Here is a 26,460-nt window from a genome sequence, read left to right on the forward strand (position 1 = left end):
ATCTGCCCATGTGAAAAATCCTGTCTCTCATTTTTATAAAGCCTTTTGAGGTATCGGATGGTCTACTGGAAGCCTTTTTTTCTCCAGGATGAACAATCACAATTCTCCCAAGTTTGCCCAGGTCAAGAAGGCAGGGGGACGGAGGGAGCAACCACAGCCAGAGAGAGGAGTGAGAATATGTGAGAGCAACAAGTGTGTAGACACCAAGGTCGGTGTAGAAGAAGGGGGAGAAGGTGCTCCAGGCAGCAGAGAGAGATTCCCCTGCAGCCTGTGGTGCAGATCACAGTGAGTCAGGCGTGTCCCTGCAGCCCATGGAGATCCATGGTGGAACAGAAATCCACCTACAGTCTGTGGAGGAAACCGTGTCAGCAGGTGGATGCCTGAAGGAGGCTGCGACCCTGTGGGAAACCTGCACTGGAGCAAGCTTCTGGCAGGACTTGTGAGGCTACTTCTTTCTCTGTAATGTATCTGAATCTTTCTTACTTATCTTGGTAACTAAAATAATTCTCTTAGCCTCAATTATCTCTCCCTTTGATTACAGAAATCCTCACATCTTTCATTTATTCTCCTTGCTGCTCTTGAATCAGCTGCAATTGCCTGTTACTGTGACCACTGCGCTACCTCTTTCAAATATATAAAGAAATATGGCTTTGAATCCAGAGATATCAAGGGATGCACTAACTGAGGATAATAAGCTAAAGCAGAATGTAGTGACAACTTCTGCCATTGAATACAGTAAAATTAAAACCTATTGCAAATCCCAAGTGGATCATGAGCTGCTACAAACAATGGGTAACTCATCACAATCACTTTTCAGCAGTTTTTATAAGTAACCACACATTTAAGTCATTCTGATGTGTAGAGAGAGATGTTCACTGATGAAATCTTAAAAATTATATACTGGTTTGACAGAGAATCCTGCCTCTTAAATAACTAAAATACTTTACGGTTGGCCCAGAAATTTCATTTAAAGATTAGTGAACCCTGTTTTGCCTATCACGAGTAATTTACCTCAATTTTGTCCACTCAGAAGTGGTTTTATCTTAACAAAAATGAAAGAAAAAAGTTTCACTTTGGTCACTTAAGAGAATCTATTCACTGAGTAATCTTGACATGAGCAGTAACTTAGTACTGAGCATTTTAAATCCAAATTAAGCCTCACTCTTTCTTCTCATTATAATTTTTAGCTTATATCTCCAGCTCAGGAACACTTTCATGAATATATGCTGCTAATATTTGTAATTACATTAGTATTCTAATATTCCATAGAAATAATTTCTGATGGAATACATTGAACCACTTTGCAATATTTTGTAAGCTTTTCTTCATTAAGGAGGAAGCTTCATTTATTAAGGAGGCTGTGGCATCTTTAATACCATTATGTTTCAAAAGAATGTTTCTTCATCTTTTGTTCATATTTATGCCCTTCTCCATAACTTTTTTTTTTTAATTATGGTTGCTTGCAAGTATGTGCAAAGCAGGCTTAGTGACAAGATTATGCTGCATGGTTTGCATGAAATATTTTGCTGAAGAATATTTTTGGTTTCTTCCTGCATTCAGAAAACTTTGCAGTACTTTCTGTAACTGCAGTGAGGAATTGGCCCACTTTTGTGGGGGTTTGGCTCTATGAAAAAATGGCTGATTTATCAACTTATCAGGAGAGATTGGGGCCACATGCCACACTAATGAAAACTAGGAGGTGTGAGCAGTTTGAAAATTTAAAATTATGGCATTATCTGCTTTGCCCAAAGTATTCTGTACTCAGAGTAAATCAAGCAGTTATTTCTAAACCAAATTTTTCGGGTAAGAAGCAAAAATGTAAGAATCATATCTATGACATCAACTGGAACAATTTACAAATATTGAAGAAAAATGAATGTGATGTTTTTATAATCTAATGGTTTATGACATTATATTATAATAAATCTAGTATTTTTTCTGTATTAAAATTTCAAGATCTCCCACTAAAACCCCTTTTGAATTTATGTCTTTATTACTAGTACTATTAAACATGTTTTTGGATGGAGTCAAGAAATGTAAGTGAACAATCAAAAAAGCTGAATGAGAAAAAAATACATTCTATTCCAAAGATATCTCAATAAGTATAATGGAGACTTCATTTTGTACTTTGCACTGAGTATTTTGTAGCCACAGTCATTGTTTTCAAGTCATGATTTTCATTAAACTAACTTTGCTTATGATTAGCCCTGTAAGTACAGTAATATCATATATACAATGTTCCGGAACTTTTTTCTAAAGCACGAAACATGTATTTAAAAAAAATACATTGCATTCATTGAATGGTAGATTTACAAAGAGCTAACTTTTAAATGGTTTTAGTCAGTGGTAAGAGATGGAAAGACTGTCCCCTTGTGGATAGGAGTATGAGGAAAAGTGATACTGTAACTCACTGAGAGCAGCAGTAACCCCGGGTATTTGGAGTCTCATTAGAAATTTGGCTAGAATCCTGCTTTGCACATGGCTCATAAATCAACACTCGAATGTACAAAATGCTATGGTGAGCCTTTTTATTTAAATTGGTTGGCCTGACAGACAGCAGAGGGTAAAGACTGAGTTAATGTAGCATCCTTGTTAACACCATCAGTCTAGTCTAACACGTAAATCTAACTGCTGCAGGCAGCTGCAGCATCGCCTGTATTTGAAGAAAGCTATTTTGAGAAGGACAACCTCAGAGCAGACAATCGAGAAGGGTCCACAGCAAAGACAAACCCTTATGGTGTCTCTGTAAAGCAGTGTCCTGCCCACATGAATGCATCTGTCCAACCCCTGCCACAGCACCCATCACAGGACACAGCACCATTGTCCTCACTGACCGAGGGACCAGAGCAGCAGTGACACACAGCTGGCTGCAGACACTCGTCTGTGCCTGCTGATGTTACATTATCTGTGTTGGACTTCCCCCATGGATGTCATTGCCTCTGACCCATGACAAATAGCAGAAGATGCCAGCACCCCATCTTCCCTCAGATTCGGGATAAACAATGGTAACTTCAAATTTCCGCATGGGGAAGCAGAACTTCATGGGGCTGCTGAGACAGCAGGGGAGGATCTTTCTCACAGCAAATGTTCTGGTTTATGAAATCCAGTCCTTCCCTACTGCAGGCAGTTACAGCCCCTCTAATGCATTCTTCTCGTTTTGCCTTTATGAAGAATTTTCTCCCAGTCATCTCAACTGCAAGAATTTTCTGAAATATCATTAGAACCCTCACAAATTTTGGTTTAGCCATATTCATGGTCAATGTATATCTATCTATTCACTATATTATTCTTTATTTTATGCAGCTTTTTTTGCCTCCTTTTAGTTGAATCCCTGGCAAAGAGTAACCATACTCCCTCCTCGCCTTTGCTTTGTTGACCTAAGCAAGCCACATGCCTGCTGCTTTATTGTACAAGTCAGGCTTCCAAAACACCTTCATAATGTAATATGTCACCTGAAAGTGTCCTGTGGGCTCAACTTATTTCACCAAGAGTGTCTCAAGAATGTATTCAGACTCATCAATACACAACCTTACTCTGTCCGTAATGGAAACACTTTAACTGATGCCTTCTGTTCTAGCGTTGGGTTTTTTACACAGTCACATCTCAGAGATCGCTCCTAAAAAGCCCACCAAATTCAGTAGTTGATTTAATCTGTTGTTTCCTACTCCTTATTTCTCAGCTTGTAGCAGAAATCCTCATTTTTCCATCAATGAAGAAAATTGCACTGACTGAGAAACAGGTTGATGACAGCTTTTGGAGATTTTCTACCACAAAGTCCTAAAGGTCACCAAGTCCGATACTGGCAAGCTGAGGCACAGGTTAGAGTGAGGGGTGAGGGGGACATAAGCCTGAAAAAGTATTTGACGTTTGATAAGAGGACATTTGGGGATTCAGCATTCCTGGAGATATTTAAGAGGCATCTGGATCTGGTGCTGGTGATACAGTTTAGTGGTATAGGAGTTACAGTGGCAGTGCTGGGTTGCTTACAGGACTGGATGATCCCTAAGGGCTCTTCCATCCTTGATGGTCCAGATTCTGTAATTCTGAACCATGCTAGGTGGAGCTCACTGAGTCTTAAACTGTTCTCCACAAAAAGTGAGCATGTCACATCTACAGCTCTGATACATAAACTCATCAAGTTGTTGCTTGAAGGATTTAAGGTGACAATGTGAAATCCCATGGGAAGTCATTGCAGGCTTAGAAATACACAAATATTCATAAATGTACATTAGCACTTTTCAGCCAAATATATCCTGTTCCTAAATTTATGACACTCGATGAGTTCCGTGTGTATGCTGGCTAATGGCCATGGGCTTTATAATCTGGACAGTGTGGGATTCTGGTAAAAAAACATCCAGACACATATGCAGCAAACCTACACTATAGATATATAGATACAGGTGGTTTTGGTTGGCTTTTTTTTTTTTTTTTCCACTGTGTGTGTGTGTGTTACAGGTTACTTTTTGACATTTGACATTTTGACACTTGACTGTCAGATGACAACAAATTAAAAGCAGAAAAAAAGGAAACTCTTAAACCCTGTTTCTTCTGTCTCTGCCTTAACGCTAGGAAGCAATTTGAAACCAGACTGTTTATTTCTGTACTTCACGGAGGAAGCGTCATGGGGGTTGTGAAAGTTCCCGCTTCCACCCTGGTGATGAAACTTCTTAAAAAAAAAAAAAATTTAAAAAAAACCACAAACAAAAAGAAAAGTGTATCTTTGCATAATTTCACAACGCGGCTCGGGGCAGCGGCTAGCGCTGAGGAGGCTCCGGGCCCGCTCCCGCCCCGGCCCGGCCCGGCCCGGCCCGGCCCGGCCGGCACTCGCCGCCCGCCATGGCGGGGCTGGGGCCCGGCGGCGCGGCGGAGCCGCGGCCGCTGCTGGTGAAAATCGTCATGGCCGGAGAGTCCTGCGTGGGGAAGACCTCCATCGTGCGCAGGTACACGGAGCCCGGCTCGCCTCCCGCCGGCTCTCCCGCCACTTCGTACATGGCCACGATCGGTGAGTGCCCGCCGGCTCCCGGTCCGCCTCCTGCCGCCCCTCGCACTCCCCGGCGCCCGCGGCTCCCACGCGGCCAGGCCGGCGCTGTCAGCGCGGCACCGCCGGGCTGGCAGGTGCCAAAGCTCCCTGTGCGGGGCTGGGAGGTGCCAAAGCTCCCTGTGCGGGGCTGGGAGGTGCCAAAGCTCTCTGTGCCGGGCTCGCAGGTGCCAAAGCTCTCTGTGCGGGGCTGGCAGGTGCCAAAGCTCCCTGTGCGGGGCTGTGAGGTGCCAAAGCTCTCTGTGCCGGGCTCGCAGGTGCCAAAGCTCCCTGTGCGGGGCTGGGAGGTGCCAAAGCTCCCTGTGCCGGGCTGGCAGGTGCCAAAGCTCCCTGTGCGGGGCTGTGAGGTGCCAAAGCTCTCTGTGCCGGGCTGGCAGGTGCCAAAGCTCCCTGTGCGGGGCTGGGAGGTGCCAAAGCTCTCTGTGCCGGGCTGGCAGGTGCCAAAGCTCCCTGTGCCGGGCTGGGAGGTGCCAAAGCTCCCTGTGCCGGGCTGTGAGGTGCCAAAGCTCCCTGTGCGGGGCTGGGAGGTGCCAAAACTCCCTGTGCCGGGCTGGGAGGTGCCAAAGCTCCCTGTGCCGGGCTGTGAGGTGCCAAAGCTCCCTGTGCGGGGCTGGGAGGTGCCAAAACTCCCTGTGCCGAGCTGGGAGGTGCCAAAGCTCCCTGTGCCGGGCTGTGAGGTGCCAAAGCTCCCTGTGCCGGGCTGGGAGGTGCCAAAACTCCCTGTGCCGGGCTGTGAGGTGCCAAAGCTCCCTGTGCCGGGCTCGCAGGTGCCAAAGCTCTCTGTGCCGGGCTGTGAGGTGCCAAAGCTCCCTGTGCCGGGCTCGCAGGTGCCAAAGCTCTCTGTGCCGGGCTGGCAGGTGCCAAAGCTCCCTGTGCGGGGCTGGCAGGGTGTGCAGCTGTGACCGGCGGCTTAAACCTCTGCCGTGGTGTCAGGGCATGTGTCACACTGGCTCCAGAGCCACTGCAAAGTGCTGGGTTGTTACAGTGTCCTTGCTCTCGTGTGGGCATTGGGAATCTGCTCCTGGTGTAAACTTGTGGAGGCTTGTTTTTTATTGCCCACAGAGACCCTGCTGCTGTACATCGGTGCAGGCGCAGAGAGAAAAATACAGAGCCCCAGGTCAGCTAGGTTGGAAATGACCTCTGAGATCATCGAGTCCAACCTGTGACCAAACACCGCCGTGTCAAACAGACCGTTCACTGTGTGCCTTTTCTGCTCTTAAACACCTCCAGGGTGACTCCACCACCTCCCTGGGCAGCCTATGCCAATGTCTAATCATGCTAATCATTAGAAATTCTTTCTAATGTCCAACCTAAACCTTCCCTGGCACAGCTTGAGTCTAATTTCTCTTGTCCTGTCACTTGTTGCCTGAGCGAAGAGGCCGATCCTCACCTGGCTACAGCCTCCTTTCAGGTACCAACCTCAGGGAGTTGTCAGATGTCAGTAAAAAGCCCAGTTCATCAATATTTCAGGCTAGAAAGGGCTTTACCTTTGTGTTTATAACTTTCATGATATAAAGATATCTTGTACTGTAGTTAGTAGTATGCATGATGATTAAAGCAGAGCTGTTGCTATGATGGAAATATTTAACCCTACCAGAGACTGAGTCAGCTCTGCGCTGGCACCACATGCTGCAGCTGGCAGGTGATGGGGGGCTCCTGCCTTGGCACTCCCAGACCCACGGTGCCATAGGGAATGGCAGGATGACTGTCCACATGCTGAAAACCTTGTCTCCAGCATGAAGATGTGCTATGTGAGTACAGTGGTTTGATTTTGCTGTGGACATGTTCCCAAATCCTCATCGGGAAATTTTAATTTTTAAGAGTTTGTGTATAAGAATATTTTTTCTTTTATTTAATTTGATTTTGAAGAGAAAACTAAATTAGGCCAGGAAATTGTGTATTCCTGCATTTGGAATTTGCATGGTTCATTTACACATCTTTCAATCGGAGAGGAGTTGGCATAGTGGAATTAAATACCAGACAGTAGCTGTGGCAGTAGTTGGTCCAGGGAATACTTAATGTACATGAGATGACTTGATCTGTCCACATAAGAATGGCTGAACTTTAACCACTTTTTATTTTCTTGCCCTTTCTTACAAAGCAGTTTCTGCAACCAGCACAGATGAAGAGGGAAGAACACAACTATCAGTAAAGTCAGGAAATTGATCCTAATAATAGGCAACTTGTTGCCAGGCTTAACAAGAAAGCCCAAAGAACAACTATAAAAATAACAGCTTTTTGTGCTTTATATTGAGATGTGCTTTACATTGAGATTCCTGATCATCAGGTTATTATTTTGAGACATAATTTCTTTTACTCCTGACTCAGTCCACTGCAGACTGAAAAAACTTTTATATGGTAATAATATTTAGAATATATTTCCCAAGTTGTGACTTGAACTATTTCAAGGAATAATGATGATAATAGTTTTTATGACAGTTTATGGACTAAGATTAAATCTCTTTAGTTTCATTAGTGACACATATTATTGAGATATTTAAGAACTTTTTTTTTTTTTTAATGCTTATCTGGAATATAAATAAATAATCCAAACATGGTATTTGTTACCTAATGTGTTTTTAAAGCTATTTCTGAAATGCTCTGTTCTATTTAATTCCATTTTGCCATGTGTTTTAGAGCTTGGACTTTGAAAAAAAATGGGATTATGAGTGATGGCTTCCAAAAGAGTAATATTGGAAGTGGAAGGTTCCTTTTTCATTGAGACAGCTGCAATGGAGAGGGTGCCCTCAAGATTGTGGTTCCTAGTGGTGTAAAGGAAGAAAACACATTGTGTTTTCTCATTTTTTGATGTCTCCTTCCTCACTGTTGGTACCATCAGAACAAATAACTAGTTTTATCTGGATACCTGTTTCATACAAGTTCAGTCAAATGATCCCTTTCTGTTGTACAGCCTATTAAATGCTCATCTGCTGTCAGGTGTTTTGTCACTTTACCTGTCCAATTGAAATGGTGATTTGAGTAGAGGGAACATTATCCCGACTGTGCAGTCTTGCAACTTCCTGAGTTCCCTGACAAAATCATATGCCATCATCTTCCTTGGTGGAAGAGGGTCTTAGCACACAAGTTAAAAGGTAGTTGAAAGTCTCATTTCTATGTCATCATGAATCACAAATTTGTGTTACTAGGAAAATTCCTAGTGTTATTGCTGGGGAAAAAGCCAGATAAGCATTTTGTAGTAGGCTCCAGTAGTAGTGAACTTTTCTAAAATTATGTATTTTGTGAGAAAATGCAAAAAATACATCTACAGTAAATTTTCATTGAAAACTTTTAATGCAGCACTTAAACACTCAAGGCTGGGTGCCCTTTCTCTTCTTCAATTACATAGTTTGGATAAATTACCAGCAGTTATAGTTTTCTAATTAAACTGAAACACATCATAAGGTGGATGCATTGTATTATGAATAGATTATAAAGAATAAATGTTTTTGTTTTTTTTATACAGTGGTATTGTGTATAAAGTCGTAGAGGTTTATGAACAGAAGAACCTCCTTGCATACCAGTGAACAGAATTGTGATCTCACAGGCTGTGAGGTTATTTTGCTGTATTGCATTTGCTGTGGTCTTTCAGCACATGTGTTTTCGTAGAGAAAAATTTCTGCAGAGCTGTGAGTCCTCCCAAATCTCTCATAGTTTAAAGTGGTACTTCAACATTAGGATAAATAGTCTGTGTAGATTCCCTGATATTTACCTTAGAAAGGAATAAAGTAATCAACAAAAATTAACCATATTGAAGGTAAATATGTCCTGTGTTATGAACACCAGTAGCAATCCAAGTCTTTTTTTTTTTTTTTAACAAAACTGGATATTCTTGTCACTCTTGTTTTCCTAACAAGAAACAGCAACTCTTATCCCATGAGTTGTTTTTCTCAGCAAAACAGGAATTATCAATACTTACGACTGCTCAGACACCTCTCTGCTTCAGACATTTCTTGATATGTTCAGAAAATAATGTGATGCAAGTAATGTGCCAACAACTTGGAGAGGTTAAGTGTGGGCACAGGAGCTGCTAGGAACTACTTCCCTGTTCCTGAAGTTGAAGATGCTGTATGACAGGCAGTGGGCTGGGTAGAACCTGCACGGGGGCATTCACCGCCCTCTGTCACTGTTTTCACTGTTGTGTCCTGCTAGGCTACTCAAACTTGCATTTTCTCTAGATAGACGTAGGTTTTTGAGCATTTTCTATCAGGAACCCGCCAGCTCTGTTTGTTTGAAAAGTGTGCTGTAATTTTCCAGGCCAGCTGCAAAAGACCTCTTTGAAAAGGACTTCTACAATTGGCAAAGGGAGGGAAGAGAGGGGCATTTCACAGCTGAATTACCCTGTGGCTGACTATTTTTATACTTTTTATACTTAATTGTCTTTAAGATGCTTCAGTCCTAATATGGGCATTTTTTACTCTTTGAACTACAAAGAAAATAAGTTTTCATGGCTATAAAAGTTGGAAATAGCAAACAGTATTAGAGCTTGTACCCAGCATCCCCCTTCTTGGTTTTATTTGACAGCCTAAAAGAAGCAAACTACATGCTGTTGCATTCCAATAACATTCATCTCAAGAGCTGTAATCAATGCTTGCTTTGTTATGTTGATCATGTTGTATACCAGGTAGGTCTTAAAAGCATCTGAAATCTGTGAGCTGTCTTTGGCATTGTGTATCTCATTTTTCTTTTCTGTCTTTCCAATTTGCTAAGTTTGCTGGAAATTTCATATAAAGACATGAACAATTCATGCATGCAGAACATATTGACTTCTGTTTTTCACTAACATTCATTGACCTTTTAGGTCAATAAATTTTGAAGTTGACTTAAGAAGTCAATATGCCTGATTTTAATTTAGATTAAGTTTTAGTCTTATTCAGCACTCTGCTTCCCTTTTTTACAATTTTTTTTTAAAAGCTTATAGCAATTTATTATTAAAATGTATGTCAACTAAGAACTTTTCCCTATAGTTCTGGGAATCCCTGTCTGAACTATAATTTTTTGCTGTGCTCCCAATGCACCATTTGTAAGTGACACTCCAGCCTCCCAGTATATACTCTGTCCCTCTCAACTGCTTCAAGATCAATTGTAGAAAATGATACAGATAATTAAACAAAACCATGTGAATTTCAGGAGCAAATGTTTTCCAGCACGTTGGAATTTCACCTTACATGAACAAATTTTCCTTAAATCACATTTTCTTCTCACGATATTAATTCCATCAAGGAAGGTTTGTGTAATATTAATTACAGATACCAATTATATTATTTCATCTTTCCCTTTCATTGCAGCTTCAATGAAAATTCATCAAGTATAGGACATGATTATCATAATAATTTTTGAAATCCACCTCAATTCCCTTACCACATAGACACAAAAATATTGTAATAGCATTGAAAGTGCATGTGAGTGCATGCATGTGAGAGTGTACTTGTGAAAATTTTGTGCACAATACATCTGTCCCAAAGGAAGGGAGCATTTCCTCTGCTCTTTTGGTTTGCTGCCATGGGTGCTTTCCTTTGATAAAGTGATTTGGCTTGCACATTCTTACATAAATATTAACTTAATTTTTTGTGTGATTTTTTTCAGTCTGTCTAGTTCCTCCAAATGACATTACTACTAGTGAAAAGACAGTGTAATTTTAAGTAGCTATAGTTTGATCTTACGGAATTTTGCCCATACAGTATGGTCAGCTGTCACAATGTTACCCTAACTTCATTTACTATAATTGACAAAAAGAGCCTTATCTTTATCAGTGGGGGAAAAGAGCAATCATAGAAATTATCAAATGGTATTTCAAACTTCAGCAGTGAAGTAATAGGGGGAAACACTGCTTTACTTTGCAAAAATATGTCATTCTAAGATAGCAGCTGATAGCTGGCAGATTCTAATTTTAGAACTGGAACTTCAGCAGCTCATCAATCTAGGTATGATCTAACACATCTGGAGTACTAATTTGACAATTCAATAAAGGCAAATACTATAAATCATAAGGAAGATATCTTTGAGGAAGGATCTGTAGTGTGTTTAGAGACAACATTCTGCATTGATGTTAAGTGTTAATACTTGCTTTTAGCATTGCCTTTCTGGATCTGATTTAGGCTGTAGAGCTATTCCTCTTCATTTTGAATTAAATCCCATGTATGTTTTTCTTTGCACTTAATGCATACAGGCAAGTCCTATTTCTTCTCATGTAACCCTGGAATTTTTTTTAGGGATTTGGAATTAAGGACAGCAAAATTGTGTTGCACATGTGACAGCTGCTTTGTAAGCATTTTTACCTTCCCACTCATAGCTGCCATGCTCTTGAAAATCACCACTCTATTTGCACAATGTACTGTTGTGCATAGGCCATGAAACTGCTGTTGTGTCCCTTGCCAATCCATGGTAGTACTTAATTGTGGTTTCAGAGTATCTTCACCTTTCCTTTGACCTGGCCCTTCTTTGCTTGGTATTGGCATTGCTTTGTATTGTATTTGTGCAATGTATTGGCACTCAGCAGTGAATAATTTCCTTTAAAGCTTCCATTTTGAATGTATATGGTTGGCTAATTATTCTTTCAATTCTATTCTATCTATATTTCTAGGAATTGTTCCTTTTCACTTTCTGTCTGAAATTGCGTGATAAATAGAGCTGAGAAACAATCTTCAGAGGGAATCCATCTTATTATGAGAAATGTTACAGATTTTCCTTTTTTTTTCTAGGCATTGATTTTAAAGTAAAGCCTGTAATGTTTCATGATAGAAGAGTGAAACTTCAAATATGGTAAGTTTTATTTAGTATCACAAAAGAAAGCCAACTCAATTGCTTTATGACATGAAAAATTTGATCTACTTTTAATTGTGTGCCTTTATAATGTGTGGGTGCTCCTACTAGATAATTTTAAAATTTGAATCTGGACTGGGAGAGTATATTTTTTTGCAACAGCTAATGGAAGTTAAAAAGTGGCTTGTCACTGGGTTGCATTAGTAATAGAACTTGCAGCATACAAAGAAGTGCAGATCTATGATCAGTTTGAAATGTGTTTAATTGTATAGGAACATTGAGGAAAGTGACAAAGCAAGAAGATGTTACATTTCATTACCCATCAAATGTAGGTTCAAAAGGGTCACCAAGAGAAATTACTTTTGATAAGATAAATCTTTGTGAATGTAGACTATTTTTGGTTTTGAAATTTTTCTAAAGGTTATGTAGGGCTTCTGACATCTGGCATCTAATACTGAAAATTATCTCTATATACCAGTATTTAACTTGTCAAGGAGTAAATCTGCACATGAATATCTGACTGGTATTGGATCTGCACTTATTCCATCTCAGGCTTTAATGCAAAAATAATAAAGGCTTGGTTATAGTTTTCTTAAGGCATAATTAATAGAATCTTAGAATATGCTGAGTTGGAAAGGACCCATTAGGATCATTGAGTCTGACTTCTGGCCTTGCATAGGACACCAAGAATCGCACTATGTGCCTGAGAACATTGTCCAAATGCTTCTTGAACTTTTGTCAGGGTCAATGCTGTGACCACTTCCCTGGGGAGCCTATTCAAGTGCCCAGCCACCTTCTGGGTGAAAAACCTTTTCCTGACAGCCTACCTACCTGTCCTTGACTCAGCTTCTGGCCATGTCCTCAAGTCCTGTCACTGGTCACACAGAGTGAAGATATCAGTACCTGCCCCTTTACTTCCCCTTGTGAGGAAGTTAAAGACTGCAGTGAGGTCTCCCTTCTGTTACAGAGATATTCAGTCTCCTCCAGGCTGAACAAACCAAGTGACCTCGAACACTCTTTTTATGGCTTCCCCTGTTCTCATACCCCTCCTTTGGATGCTCTTTAAGAGCTTAATGCCTTTTTTATATTGTGGTATCCAAAACTGCGCCCAGCACTCGAGGTGAGGCTGTTCCAGTGCGTAGCAGAGTCAGTTCTCTCCCTTGCCAGGCTGGGGATGCTGTGCCTGATGTACCACAGGACATGTTTGGTCCTCTTGGCTGCCAAGGCACTGCTGGCTCATGTTAAAATTGCCAGTGGCCAGGATCCCCAGGTCCCTTTCTCCAGCCCTGCCTTCCAGTAAATCATTCCCCAGTCTGTACACACTAATGGGATTATCCTGTCCCAGGTGCAGAATCCAGCATTTGCAGTTGGTGATTGCCCAGTCCTCGCATGTGTCGAGGTCTCTCTGCAGAGCCTGTTTGCCCTCAAGAGAGTTGACAGCTCTTCCTAATTTAGTGTCATTGGCAAACTCACTTAGTACCCTTAAAGTCCTGCATCCCAGTGTTTGATGAAGATGTTGAAGAGACCTGGGCTGAGGATGGAGCCCTGCAGAACCCCACTGGTGACCAGACCCCATTCTGATGTCACCCCATTCACTATAACCTTTTGTGCCTGACCTGTGAGCCAGCTGCTCACACATCACACAGCATGGTTATCCAGCTGTGTGCTGGATGTTTGGTCTGGAAGGTACTGTGGGAGACAGTACCAAAAGCTTTGCTGAAATTCAGTGAGACCATATTTACTGGCTTTCCTTGATCACCTAAGTGGATTACCATTTTATAGAAGGAAGTCAGGTTCAACAACTTGACTTTGGCTTGCTGTGCTGTCTGTGACCAATGACTGTGTTGTCATCCAGGTGTGTATCTCCCAGAATAATATTTTTCATTATTTTACTGGGCACTGAAGTGAGACTGACAGGCCTGTAGTTTCCAGGGTCTTGCCCTTCTTGAAAACTGTGACAGCTTTACCCAGCTTCCAGTCAGCCGGGACCTCTCCAGACTCCCAAGACTGCTTAAAAATCAAGAGAGGCTTTGTGATGATAGCAGCCAGCTTTTTGAGACTTCTCAGATGAATCCTATCAGGCTTCATGGATTTGTATGGATCCAGCTGGGGAAGCAGATCCCACACAGTTTCTGGGTTGACTAGGAGTTGATCATTCACACAGTCCTGGTCTTCCAGCTCAGGGCACTGAGACTCCCTTGGTCTGTCATCTGTGTTGAAGACAGAGAATGCATTAAACACCTCTACTTGTCCATGTCCCTCTAGGTGAGGTGACCATCCTCATCCTGTAATGAGCTGATGTTATTTCTACATTACCTTTTGCCATTCGTGTATTTGAAAAAAAATTTTTATTGTCTCCCATGTTTCTGTCAGCTTTGGCTCCAGTGTAGCTTTGACCACACAAATTTTCTCCCTACAGTGGCAAACAGAATCTCTGTATTCTATCCATGTCACCTAACTTTGCTTCCATTGGGCATGCACCTTGCTTATTCATTTTATTTCCTATCAGGTTTCACTCATGCCAGTGATGTCATGTCTCTGGGAGTGGGACAAACCTTGGAGCTTGTCTCATTTGTTCCCCTTTCTTGGTGTAGTAGTGTAGAAACATTTCAGGTTTAGCTACTTTGTAGCAAACATCTCCTGAAGCAGATTGAGGTATCCCATTTGTGTTTCTTTCCTCAGGTTTTGGCATTATGTGTAAGAATCGCTGTGTCCATATATTTTATGGTTTTTTCCTTAAACCTGTCTTCCATCTAAACCAGGTTGTTGTTTGTATCACAGTTTACAAAGGGCTTGTCAAAATATGGGGATGTCATCTGACATCTGATCTTTTTATCACCTGAATTTATATAAAGAAGGAATGGTGGGCTTGACATTAATCTCAGGTTTCAGCCATTGGTTTGGTTTCCCTAGAAGGGCTGTATTATTCAGAATAAATTTCCAGTTTATTTCTTTTATAGCTATATCTGGCACCCATATTTTCTGTCATCTGTATTTTTTCATGTTCTTTTCATGTTAGAGTACATAATTTAAAATTTGGACAATACTCCTTAAAGTAAAGTAATCTTTCTTGGGGATTCTGCAGTTTGATCATCTCTTTTTTTGTTTATTTTTTGTGTGTGATTTGTTACCATTTCCTTCAGGGATACTGCTGGCCAGGAAAGGTTCCATACACTTAGTACCAGCTATTTCCGTGGTGCACAAGGCTTTGTTCTTGTATATGACATCACAAATCTGAAGAGTTTTCAAAGTGTAACAATGTGGATGAACGACATATATGAGGTAAATATATCAGCAATTGATCGCTAAATGAAGGTAATTAATGTGTCATTGTAAACAACTGCATGAGATGTATTCTGTTCCTGTATGTTTCTAACCAGAATTTCTTGCATTTAACTCAGCACAAAGTATGATAATATAATTACTGTCATCTGAAATGGAACATGGTTTATATTTAGGAAAGCCCATGTTGATGGAGGAATGTTTTCTGAAGTACTTCTAAAACATAGCTTCCAATCCCTCTTTGTGCATGCTGTGTTATGGTGCTCTTGTCACTGGTGTGGCTATGCATAGATCAGTCTGCATGAGCTCATCCTGGGATTTTAATTAGATTCCATATCAAAATTCTGTATCACAGCCCGTGATTTCCCTTTCCTAATTTCATTACTTCAGTGTAGTTACCTCATCCCAAGATCAAAGGAATTAAATATCCTCTTTGTCCTTGCTGCATATTCCTGTAGAGGATGGTTTCAAGAGGGAGGAAGTGGGGTGGGAGTCTCTTTGGTTAACTCAGCTGCTCGTGGTGCTGCAACCAGAAATACGTGCTTTCATGTGACATAGGAAGTGATTCAACAGCATATGGCTGCCAGACAGGGTATGTGTTCCTGCTGGAGCTTGTCAGAGCTCTCTGTGCTTCACTCTGACTTCCTAATGTGATAGAAAACTAACACTGCAAAAGAAGTTAGAGTGGTTTTTCTGCTCTATTAGTGAGCTTGAGAGGCTCATAGAAAGATCTGACACTTACTGGAGCTGCAGTAAGGTAAACAGGTTGGAGTAAGAAGGCCAGAAGAAGAATGTCTGGAAACAATGTGAAGGGAGAGAGGAGTGGGCAAGCCCTTAGACACGACATCCTTCAGCTGACTCGAACCCTGTATTCCAAGTCTTTTTTGGTAGGTCTCTCTTGATGTGTTCTTTATTAGATAGAGGCAAGGCAGTTTTAGAATAGAATAGTTCAACTGTAAGGGGCCTTCAACTGTAAGCTGCCTGGCCACTTAAGTGCTGACTAAAATTTAAATTATGTTATTTCTTAACAACATTGTCCAGATGCCTCTTAATTTGGCTTGGAAATTGACCGTCTCCCTAGGAAGCCTGTTCCAGTGTTTGACCACTGGCTCAGTAAAGAAATGCCTCCCAATGTTCCAGTCTGGCACAACTTTGAGTCATTCCCATGTGTCCTGTCTCTTGATACCAGGGAAAAAGATCAGTATCTTTCAGATCTACTTTCCCTTGTGAGGAGGGTGTAGGGAGCAGTGATTGCCCCTCAGCAGTAGCACAGCAGTTTGTAGTTTGTAGGCTTGTGGAAGTTAGTGTAAGAATACAATCAAGGTAGTTCTCTTCATTGATCAAAATCAAGTAAAGTTTAAGGCAGGTTTTAAAATATTCTTATGGTTTGATGGGGATGGATGGGAAAGGGGGCTTTTCATCTTGGGAAGGAGGGATTGAAATAAAACCATGAAATGCATTCTTTTCTTTCTTCACAGCTTCAGTATACAGCTGAATTAATGAACTACACATGATCATATATCCAATAATACATACGTGGGATATCTCATACCCCATACATTAGGAAAACATTACATTCACATTATCTCACTTTTAAAAACATTACTCTGGTGACATAGTAAATAATTTTTCTTGACCTTAGAGCCATATTAAAAATCTTAGTGGCAAGAGAGCCTAACTTCAGTAATATGCTACAAAGGAGATTGGATGGCTCAATATTCTTACTGGCTTGTCTGCCCACACTTTAAACTAACACATATGTTTTATTGTTTTGTTAAGAAAAGCATGTGCCTTTCTTCTGTTGGCCAAACAAAAGTCACAGCTAGGTGTGCCACTGGTTGTACAATTTCATGGTTAACAAAACTTTAGTTCAGCAAACAGTAGATAGCAGGTTTACTGTTACCTGAAACTGAAAATGTGGATTATCTGCATTCATTTATCTATCTATGTATCTATGTATCTATGTATCTATCTATCTATCTATCTATCTATCTATCTATCTATCTGTATTTCAACATAAAATATTGTTCTGGCTACACACTGGCTCCAAAGGGGTCATATTATCCTGTCATCTCCAATTAGATCAACAGGATGATTGATTCAGTGGGCTACAGTGCACAGCCATAAACAGTGAGCAGGTATCAGGGCTGTATGGCTGGGGTGGTGGGAAGGATGAGACTAGCTCCTGTGGCCACCATGCAGGTTTAGATCTAATTTATCAATCAGGAAATGACACCTGCACAAGCCTGCTTTCAGTTTGTGACATTTTAAAAGTTTTCATGTAGATGTATTCAAGGTATTAAGACTGTTTAATCTTAACCCCTGAAAGTACTTCTGTTAGTTTAAAGTTTAAAAAATGGAAAAATACTCAATCTGAAACAATTTCTAGGAATGTAAATTGCATGATTGATTGTACCAATCTCAAAACTGGCAATTAGTGTTGTAATAGAGCTAGATAGTAATAAAAAATTTAATTTAGTCCTAGTGGGATATCAATTTATGAAGTGTCTTGGTTAAAATATATGGGGCTGTTCATTGCAAAAGAAATGTTTTTAAGCAATAACTGTTAAAAGACAGGGCATTTCATGAAAATTAATTACTTCCTGGAGGTCGGTGACATTCCTTGCACTTGCTTTGGTCTGTGAATGCAAACCAGTTTTTAATTCCCTACAAATGCCCAGAATCAAAGTGACTGTTGCTACAGCACCATTTAAAATATGCAAACGTAGAAAAAATAAATAAGTTTTTAAAAGGGAAACAGAGAGAATACAGACTTCACTAAATACCAGACTAATAGGTGTAAAGCTTGCACCTGAACCAGTCAAACATGAATTTTTGAGGCAATTCAGTTATTACATTATGCTCTCATTTTTTGGTTCTTTGCACATAAAGATTTTAAACAGAAAGTTTTTTTAAAATGTGTTCAGTGTACTAAGCCATTTTTGCAACAGTTGAAAATAACAATCCAAGCAATTTAGTATTCTTAAAATCTCCCATTGATTTTATAAAAACTGGCCAGTCAGTGCAATTATAATCAGATTACCAGTAATGTTCTCATTATATTTCAGTTAGTTTGTGTATGGAATACAGCAGCTTCACTATTAAAAATGAATTATTGTCCAAGGAAATACAAGACACAAATATGCTTCCATATCTGTATTGCTGTAAAATTTGAATTCAGAACTATAGGAAATGAAGTATCATAACTGTACTTTTTAAAAGCATGCTAGAAAAATATACTCGTGCATAGATTAATATTTTAGGACATTACTGGCAAGTCCAATATAAGAGATTGGATTTGTAATGCAGTCATTAGGAGCATGATAATTGCAGGAAGATAACTTTAGAACCTTAAACCATTGTTTATTTGTAGAATTGCAGGTTGTGTCCAATTTATTAAAGTGTTCCTCTAGCTGACATGGTTTTTAGCTACTGTATGCACCTGTTCTGAAAGGCTGATGCTGCTTGGCCTTTGAAAATTAAATAAATACAAACAGCTGTGTACCAAATCACTTTGCAGACAACAGTTTTTTCCAGGATGTTTTGAACAAGATTCCAGCTAACATTGGCAAAAGGTTCCTCACAATAGAGTGGTTCAAATGCTCAAATAGGTGCCCAGAGAGGATCACTTAAAAGAGGCACTTAAAACTCCATTCAACAAGGCCTTGAGCAACCTGACCTGATTTTGAAGTTAGCTCTTCTTTGAATGCAGGACTATACTAACTGACTTCTAGAAGTCCTTGCCAACCTAAATCACTCCATTATTCACACATGGCATCTGAGTCTCCAAAAATGGTTGACATAGATGGTAGGAATTAATTTACTTCTAAATACCTTGAATTGGTTTTAATTGTGCTAGTCTCTCTTGATGTGGCCATGAAGGTGGCAATACCGGCTCCTAACAATTATCTCTGTGCTGGAAATTGTCTGCCATCACAGAATTTTCGTCATGGAGAAGATAATCTTTTCTCGTGCAAGTCGTGGTGACGGTAGTTTAGTGGTTTTTAATACATTAACTTTCTATTTGTCCTACCTGAAGCTATGAACCAGGATATGAACTGTATGAATTGTTGAGTTGCTGCCATTTCTGCATAGTGCCCTTTTTTGGTTTGGTTCCTCTGGTTCATTTGGGAGACTAGACTGCCTTTCAGCATCATACTTAAATAAAAGCAGCACAGCAAACTGCTTTACAAATGTAAATTAGCTTGACTTGAAACTCTTCTCAGTTTTTTCTCCCTCAAATGGGAAAGCTTGATGTTAAAACATCAAATTGTCCCAGTTCATAGATAGGTTTGTCGTTATGGCTCAGATAAGACCTTAAAATTCTTGCTCTTGTCATTTTACTAAATTGGTTTATCTGTAGTCCTAGGTTGGCTTTGGGATAAATTGGTTTATATCTACTGCATTCTAAATTTGCTAGTAGACAAATAAATTTCATCATATTTCCACTGAAGTCCTGGAAACCAGGCATTTGTAATTGAGGTCATAAGGTGGCACTTAGGAAAATATGTGGAAAGAGACATGTTTGGCAATCCTAATATGAACACTGCCCATGTGATGCTTTCAAAGAGTCTCTGAGGACAGTCTATTTTAACAAGTTGTTCTTCAGTACTACAAAGGGTAGGTTTCTAGTGTCATTGTATAATGAGTAAAAAGAAAAAGTTTTCCAGTTTTATTGCCTTCTCCAGCTCTGCCTTCATCTTGATGTTTGACCATGTACATTTTCACATATGAAAAGCTACATTTATTCCTTAAATACAGACTATTTAAGAATTCCCATAGTTTATTTATCAGGTATGGGTTCTCAGTTTCACTGTTTAGATTTACAAACAAACTTCTGTTGCCTTTTCAAGCTGTATTAATGAGTAATCAATATCATGCAGCCCTTCACAACTACACCCTGGAGATGTGGGGAAGGGACAAGGCAGTGTTCTGGAAGATGTATCCCTGGATAGATAGCTTTATACAAGGAGTCTCAGTGAGCTCATAATCATCATGGGGAGGTTGCTGCAGGGGAGGTTGGCATCATTCTTGGTAGTCTGTGTTCACCATTTAAGAAGTGAATGGATAGTTTCTTCAATAGTCTATAAGTACAGATATAGTGTAGTTTTCTCATAGAAAAGGTGTCTGCTACTTTTCATACTCACATAAATTCACAGCACTTCTGGAAAATAAAAACTGTAGGGAAAAAAGATCTAACATATGAAAAAACCCCACCCAAATCCCCAGACAAATTACATACAAAAGGAATGAGCAAGATATTTTCGCCTTTGCATCTTTGATTTCTGTTAATAGGCGCATAGTCAGGTTGTGTGTTCCCCTGGCTGGGTGGACATTAAGCAGTGGGGTGAGGGGCACAGGTGGGTGGCCCCTATCAGTAGTGTGCTACAGAGACTGTGGTACTGTGATGTGAATGTCCAGTGCTCTGAGTCCAGGATGTGGCAGCGCTCAGTTTGAGGCTCTGCTGCTGCTCCCTCCCGTGGCCGCTGCTCAGAGCAGCCTGGCTCCTGCTGCTGCCAGATCCAGCTGCCTGGGAACCCAGTGGAAGAAAAACCCTTCTGCCAAAACCTGGTGGCTCCAAACTGTGCTAAACATCTGAGAAGACTCGCTCAGTCTCAGTAAATCTCTTGGCTCCATTTTTTTTTCAGAAAAATACAATGATGAAGTTTTCCTTTTCAAAACAAAGTGGTGTAGGTATTCTCCAGGTTCAGATTGTATTTATTTTAACCTTCAGTAAAATGTGAACTTTGAAATGTTAAAACACAAAGAAAAACTGAGAGAGTGAACCAAAAAATGGCATTTTTGAGATACCAGAGTAAAGCTTTATCTGGAAAAAAAAATATTTCTGCCTTGATGAAATTGATGATTTTTAATAGGACGTCATAAATGGGGGAAAAATGTTTCCTGAGTCTCTGAGCTTACTCAGTGCTGACTTGCATAATAGGATTTTAACAACTGTAAAATAACCCTCATCTTTTTAGCTATAGATTTTGCATTTGGAAAGCTTATTCCTGAGCTATAAATAACAGAGCATGAAAATATACAGCAAGCTTTTGGAAGCACTGAAAAGCCGTATTTTTGGCCAGTGTACCTGTGTAGTTTTTATGCTAGCTAAACACATGGTCAAACTACTGCCTAGTTGTATTGACTAAATTTTTTAAGACGTCATGCATAATCAATTTTCAGAATTTAAAATGCACATCATTTTGACTAACAATATTCAGTTTTCTAAATGCAAGAAACTGCAAGATACCATCTTTAAAAAAGGAGAACTGTAAGCTTTGTTGGAGGATCCAGACAAAGTGAAAATACATTAATACGTTATACTAATGTAGAAATAGTAGTTATTTGCAGAAGTAAATACTTCACAATATTAATAGCAATACTATTAATAGTAGTACTAATAAATACTTGCTAAAAACCTTGTTTAAATTTTGTTATTGTTTGAAGCTGTTTAGAAAGAACATTCCGACTGCAAAAATTTGTGCTGTTTATACAGAAATTAAGTTACAGAATTAATTCAGTGGGTTTGTGCGTGCAGTATGCAAGTATTTCCCTCTAGACTTTAACTTCACAGTGAAGTCAAATGTCACTTGTAAAACCTTCATCAACCTTCAGTATTCTTCCAAATTAAAGGTTGATTACATAATGAGATTTAATTGTCTATTTACCCTATTTTGGGACTGATATATGTCGTTTTATGTAGAGAGCCACTGATCTAAATGAGTGAAGCTTCAATGTATTCTGAAACAGCCAATGTTTTGGTCTATTAATCCAGGTTAGAATGATTCATTTTTTTATGCCTCTACTTTGTACTCTTACGAAGTTTACTTCATTTTAATAAACTGTGGGTATGAAATAAGTCTAAATGGCTCTAAGGAGTATGGATTAAGAAAAAATAAATAGTGTTCCTTAATATTAAATTGTGCCTACTAATGAAGTCTTCAAATTGTTATAAAAGTAGAAATAGACTAAAAATAGTGTTCTCTCATCCTTTAATGAATAGAGGTTTTTCTCTGTGTGGTTGTGCTGTATTTTGTCTTATGGCAAAGTTACAAGAGTTAGGCCTTTGATAAAGATCAGAGATTTTATCAAAGTCCCTATAGAGAGTTCTGCAGCTTGAGACCAGGCTTTTTAAGTCATCAGGGAAGCTGTGGGACCATGTACCTCCAGAATAAAATCCATGGCATCAGACTACAGTAGCTTCAATTGTTTGTAGATTGAGATCCTCAGTGTCCTCCATTTAAGCACCAGAAGTGGTTTTAAGTATTATGATTTTCACAACAAATGTCAGATTTCAAATTCCACATGCTGTTGCAGAATTATTCGCTTTCCTTGTCATTATTCCAGTCACGTATAGTTACAATGACTTAATCTTAAAATAACATTGATGTGAGAAACCCAGTGCATTTCACAGTCATCATGCAGGCAAGTGGATTAGAGGAACAGAGAAGAAGAGAAGGTCAAAAAGGTAGATTTTTCTTCCTTTTGAAATCAATGAGGTTTTTAAATTTTACTTCATTAAAATCTATTGCCTTCTTCCTAGTGTCTTGGAATAATCAGACTTTTATATTGAGTTTTAACACTTTGAAAGTAATTTTACAGTCTGTGTGCAAAAGTGAAACACAGAGAGGTGTTCTTTCAGGTGCAGCAAATTCCTACCCTTTTACTTGTGAGTGCTGGATGTAGACCAGAGTCATATGCTAATCCATGAATCTATTACTTTTAGTAGGGCAGTGTCTGTGAATTCAGGGCATTTCCAGTCACTTTAAAGCCTCAAGCTGGAGCATTCATCAGAAGATGGTGCCCATGCACCATGTACTTTATATCTTACAAAAGAGGTTGGAAATTATACGTGGCACTTCCAAGTGACTTTTTTCTGCTCTTTGCATTCTTGCTGTTTTCCTCCAAATCCCAGTAATTGGTGGAAAATATTTGCACATTTGAAGGTCATGAGAGAATTTAGCCTTTACTTTCAAGGAAATTGAGTGCTGAAGGTTAGTGTGAGCTGAAGGTGAAGGGCTTTTGTTGTTTGCTTTTTTCTTACTTGACATTTATTAATGCTGGTTCTCTTTTAGAAAGCAGGTGATGAAGTGGACGTAATACTGTTGGGCAACAAGTGTGATAAGGAGTCAGAACGGGTAGTTCCAAAACAGAAAGGAGAAAAGGTATCTTTAGTACTTTCTTTGGGTCCTTTTGAGTTTCTTAGTATGTGACTGAGCTGTTAAACAGAAAACGGTAAAAAGCTCCTGAATTCCAAAAGTTCTATTAGGACTTAGCACTAGAAGAACAGTTGTAAAGTTCTAGAGTGCTAGAAATACATTAAGTAATCTCTTGCTGATCTCTTCAGAATACTGATTTTTCTTTTAAAGGTTATAATGTACTTTAAAAGTTTTAGGTGTTACAACAGAAATCTTATATAGACTGCATTTTCAGAGTCTTGTTGTAATGTAGAATATTAAAATTAAATACTTTCTGCATAGTTTTTCTGATACCACCCATCAGTGGTATTTTTGCTACAGTCTGACTATAAAGAACTATTCTGGCAGACTGTGCAAAGTGATTTGCATTGTCTCTTGAGTAGCCTTTAATAAGACTGGACAAATACTGAATATCCAGCTCCCCAAAACTGTGTATGTGACATATAGTCGAGACTACAGTAGAGTTTCTAGCTGCTGATCATGGATGGGGGAAAACTTACTAAGTGGGGAGTGCTGTTCTAAAAGGGAATGGCAAACGTCTCTCACTGAGAGCCAGTGAGGAAATTCAGAAGCCATGCTATGACAGAAGTAATTGGGATAATAATTAAATATTGCAGAACAGCATGTCCTGTATACCAGTAAATTTGCTACTGTAAACTGTATGCATCTGTTCTCTGGAACTTGGAATTAGCCCTCCTGTTATGCTTTCAGGCATGGTGAGTCAAGCAGGATGTCTCATGTTTAAATAAAAACACACTGATAGCTTCTTGCCAATTATATAATCCCAGATTAGGAAACTTTAAAAAAATAATACCAATTTTTTGACAACATTACATTCCTGAGATTTTGTAGTTCCCATGCAAGATGCTTTCAGTGTTAATGTACCCTATCTGTGTACAAGGAATAAGGTTGCTGAAAATTACATGTTGTAGTCTCACACAAAGGATGCACTGTCAGAAACCTAGAGAGTCACTGGATGCATGTGCACCAGAGGGCAGTAATAGGGTTTTGCTTAGGATATTAACCATGACATTTTCTGACTTCTGGGTTCTTAACCATGCAACCAAAATGCCTCTTAATGTAGTATTTTTTTTTTCAGAAATAAATCATTTTCTCCTCCCCAATGGGTCTGCTTTCTAGATTTTGCCTGTGCGTTGAGACAAGACAACTCTTCTGTTATACTATTTCTTCTTTTAATATGATTTACAAGGATAAATCTAAAGGATGTGACTGAATGTGCTGGAGAAAGTTCCGTTAGCAGAGAGAGACAGTAATTGTCTTCTCACTCTAAAGAAAAAAATATCCTAATTAAGAGGGGAAAAACAGTTTGGTTCTAACTTTGACAAATAATAATTTGTAGTTACATATTTCATATTACCCTGATAGTATGAACTTTAAGTGTTGTTCTGTTCAGTCTCTTGCACAGAAGAACTCTAGGTTCCCTGGGGATTTCATCATCTATATTGGCATTTCTGTAAAAATCTGTTACAACTGAGTGGCTGTTGTATATAATTTCATTTCAGTTTAATGGTGAGAAATTTTTTTGTTCTTTCTTTTTGCACATAATCATGTAATAATTAATTTTGTACAAACTTATGTAATTGTGATCACTCAGAAATGGAGATATCTAATTTTAACACTATGAAGTATAATTTTCTTGTATTAATTGCTTCTTGTTCACTTAGATAAAAGTTCTAACTCAACCTTCTTGGGCTTCTCTGTTCACCCCCCAATATGATATCTTTTTCATTGAAAGATTAAAATGTTGCAGGTTATATGGCTTGGTAGAATGTGGCTGGTTTTCTCCTATCAACTCTTTCTAACAGAAAAAGCCAAGTAAAATCGTCTTCTTTTTTTTTTTTTTTTTTTTTTTTTTTTTTTTTTGCTTTTGCTGTCTTCATAGCTGAAGCTGATTTATAGTTTCAAAGCTGATTTTTCACATATAATAGAACTGCACCATTTCAGAGTATTGCAGACATATCTCTCTGATTCAGCACTAAGAAATCATACCAGCACTTTACTGGGAAGTAGTATTAGCATTACTTATTTTATTGTTGTTGGTAATATACAAGCTTATTTCATACAAGTTCTGCAAACTGTTATCAAGGATATTATAAAGTATAATTTCTCAGTAGCATAATTCCCACAGGTCTGTAAATGTATTTAGGTATTTAATTTATGGATCTATTCAAGATGCTCCCAAAGGAAAAAAAAACAGTAGTTATTTGAATACACCTTTCTATTGTGTTTTGGAGAGGGAGTAGCCAAATACATGTTCATACTTTCAACTGCTTTACCACTGGACCAGTGGGGGTTTTTGCACTGAGCTACATTTTTGGAGGACTTGCTTGCCACAGAGTTTACAAGTATGCAGGGTAAAATGAAAAAATGCATACATTAATCTTCTGTGACCAATATTGTGCACATCTACATGTGCACATTGATAGATGTAGTAGGCAACGTAGTAACATGATACAAAGAAGTCTCAAGTACTTAAATTTTTTTTGTTTGATTTGATTTTATTTTTCTTTTCTTTGGTCTTCACAAATAGAGCTTGCTCCCAGGCCTCTGCAGGTGCTGGCTTGGTTTGGGAAGGAGCAGGTCAGCCAGCAGTGGGAAAGCTTTGGATTGGAAATCGCTTAGGAAAGTTGGATGCACCCATAGACATAGTGAAGTTTTCCCAGTTGTGCTGAAAGAGCTGATTATTGTGATTTGAACCCCTGTAAGTCAACTCCAAAAAATCATGGTAGTTGGGAGAGATCCCTTTTGACTAGAAAGATGCCATGACATGTCTTTTAAAAAAGGCAAGGAAGAAGGTTCAAGGAACTACAGGCAGTCAGCCTTGCCTCAGTCACATTGTTTGGCATCTTCATTGATGATTTGGCTGATGATAGAAGGAGATTTGCATGTGACATGAGATTAAGGGGTGTGACTGGAACACCATATGGGAGAACACCAATTCTGTGCGACCTTGATAAACTTGGGAACTGGGCCAGCGGAAACATCATGAAGTTCATAAAGTGCAAAGATTTGCACCTGTGATGGAATAATCCAAGGCATGAGTCACTGCCCTGCCACAAAAGACTGATGAGTTACAATGAACACCAGCTTGAATATAAGTCAGCAGTGTTGCCTCAATGCCTTTAAGGTGTTGGGCTACATTAGAAGGATAATGGATGA

At 39.4% G+C, this 26,460-nt stretch overlaps 1 protein-coding gene across 2 annotated transcripts in view; it reads left to right on the top strand.

The window, feature by feature from the left end:
- Positions 1-4,831: 4,831 nt before the first annotated feature.
- Positions 4,832-26,460, top strand: part of LOC110468134 (ras-related protein Rab-10) — a 32,868-nt gene continuing 11,239 nt past the window's right edge. The window contains exons 1-4 of one of the 2 annotated variants that reach the window (XM_021525739.3): positions 4,832-5,002; positions 11,737-11,797; positions 14,941-15,079; positions 23,158-23,247. In XM_021525739.3, the coding sequence (XP_021381414.1) occupies positions 4,837-5,002; positions 11,737-11,797; positions 14,941-15,079; positions 23,158-23,247 (456 nt within the window). In that variant the 5' untranslated portion in view covers positions 4,832-4,836. The remainder of the gene's footprint in view (positions 5,003-11,736; positions 11,798-14,940; positions 15,080-23,157; positions 23,248-26,460) is intronic. The other variant, XM_021525738.3, reaches the window with a different exon arrangement.

Source organism: Lonchura striata, chromosome 1 (assembly GCF_046129695.1).
Source record: "Lonchura striata isolate bLonStr1 chromosome 1, bLonStr1.mat, whole genome shotgun sequence".
Classification (NCBI taxonomy): domain Eukaryota; kingdom Metazoa; phylum Chordata; class Aves; order Passeriformes; family Estrildidae; genus Lonchura; species Lonchura striata.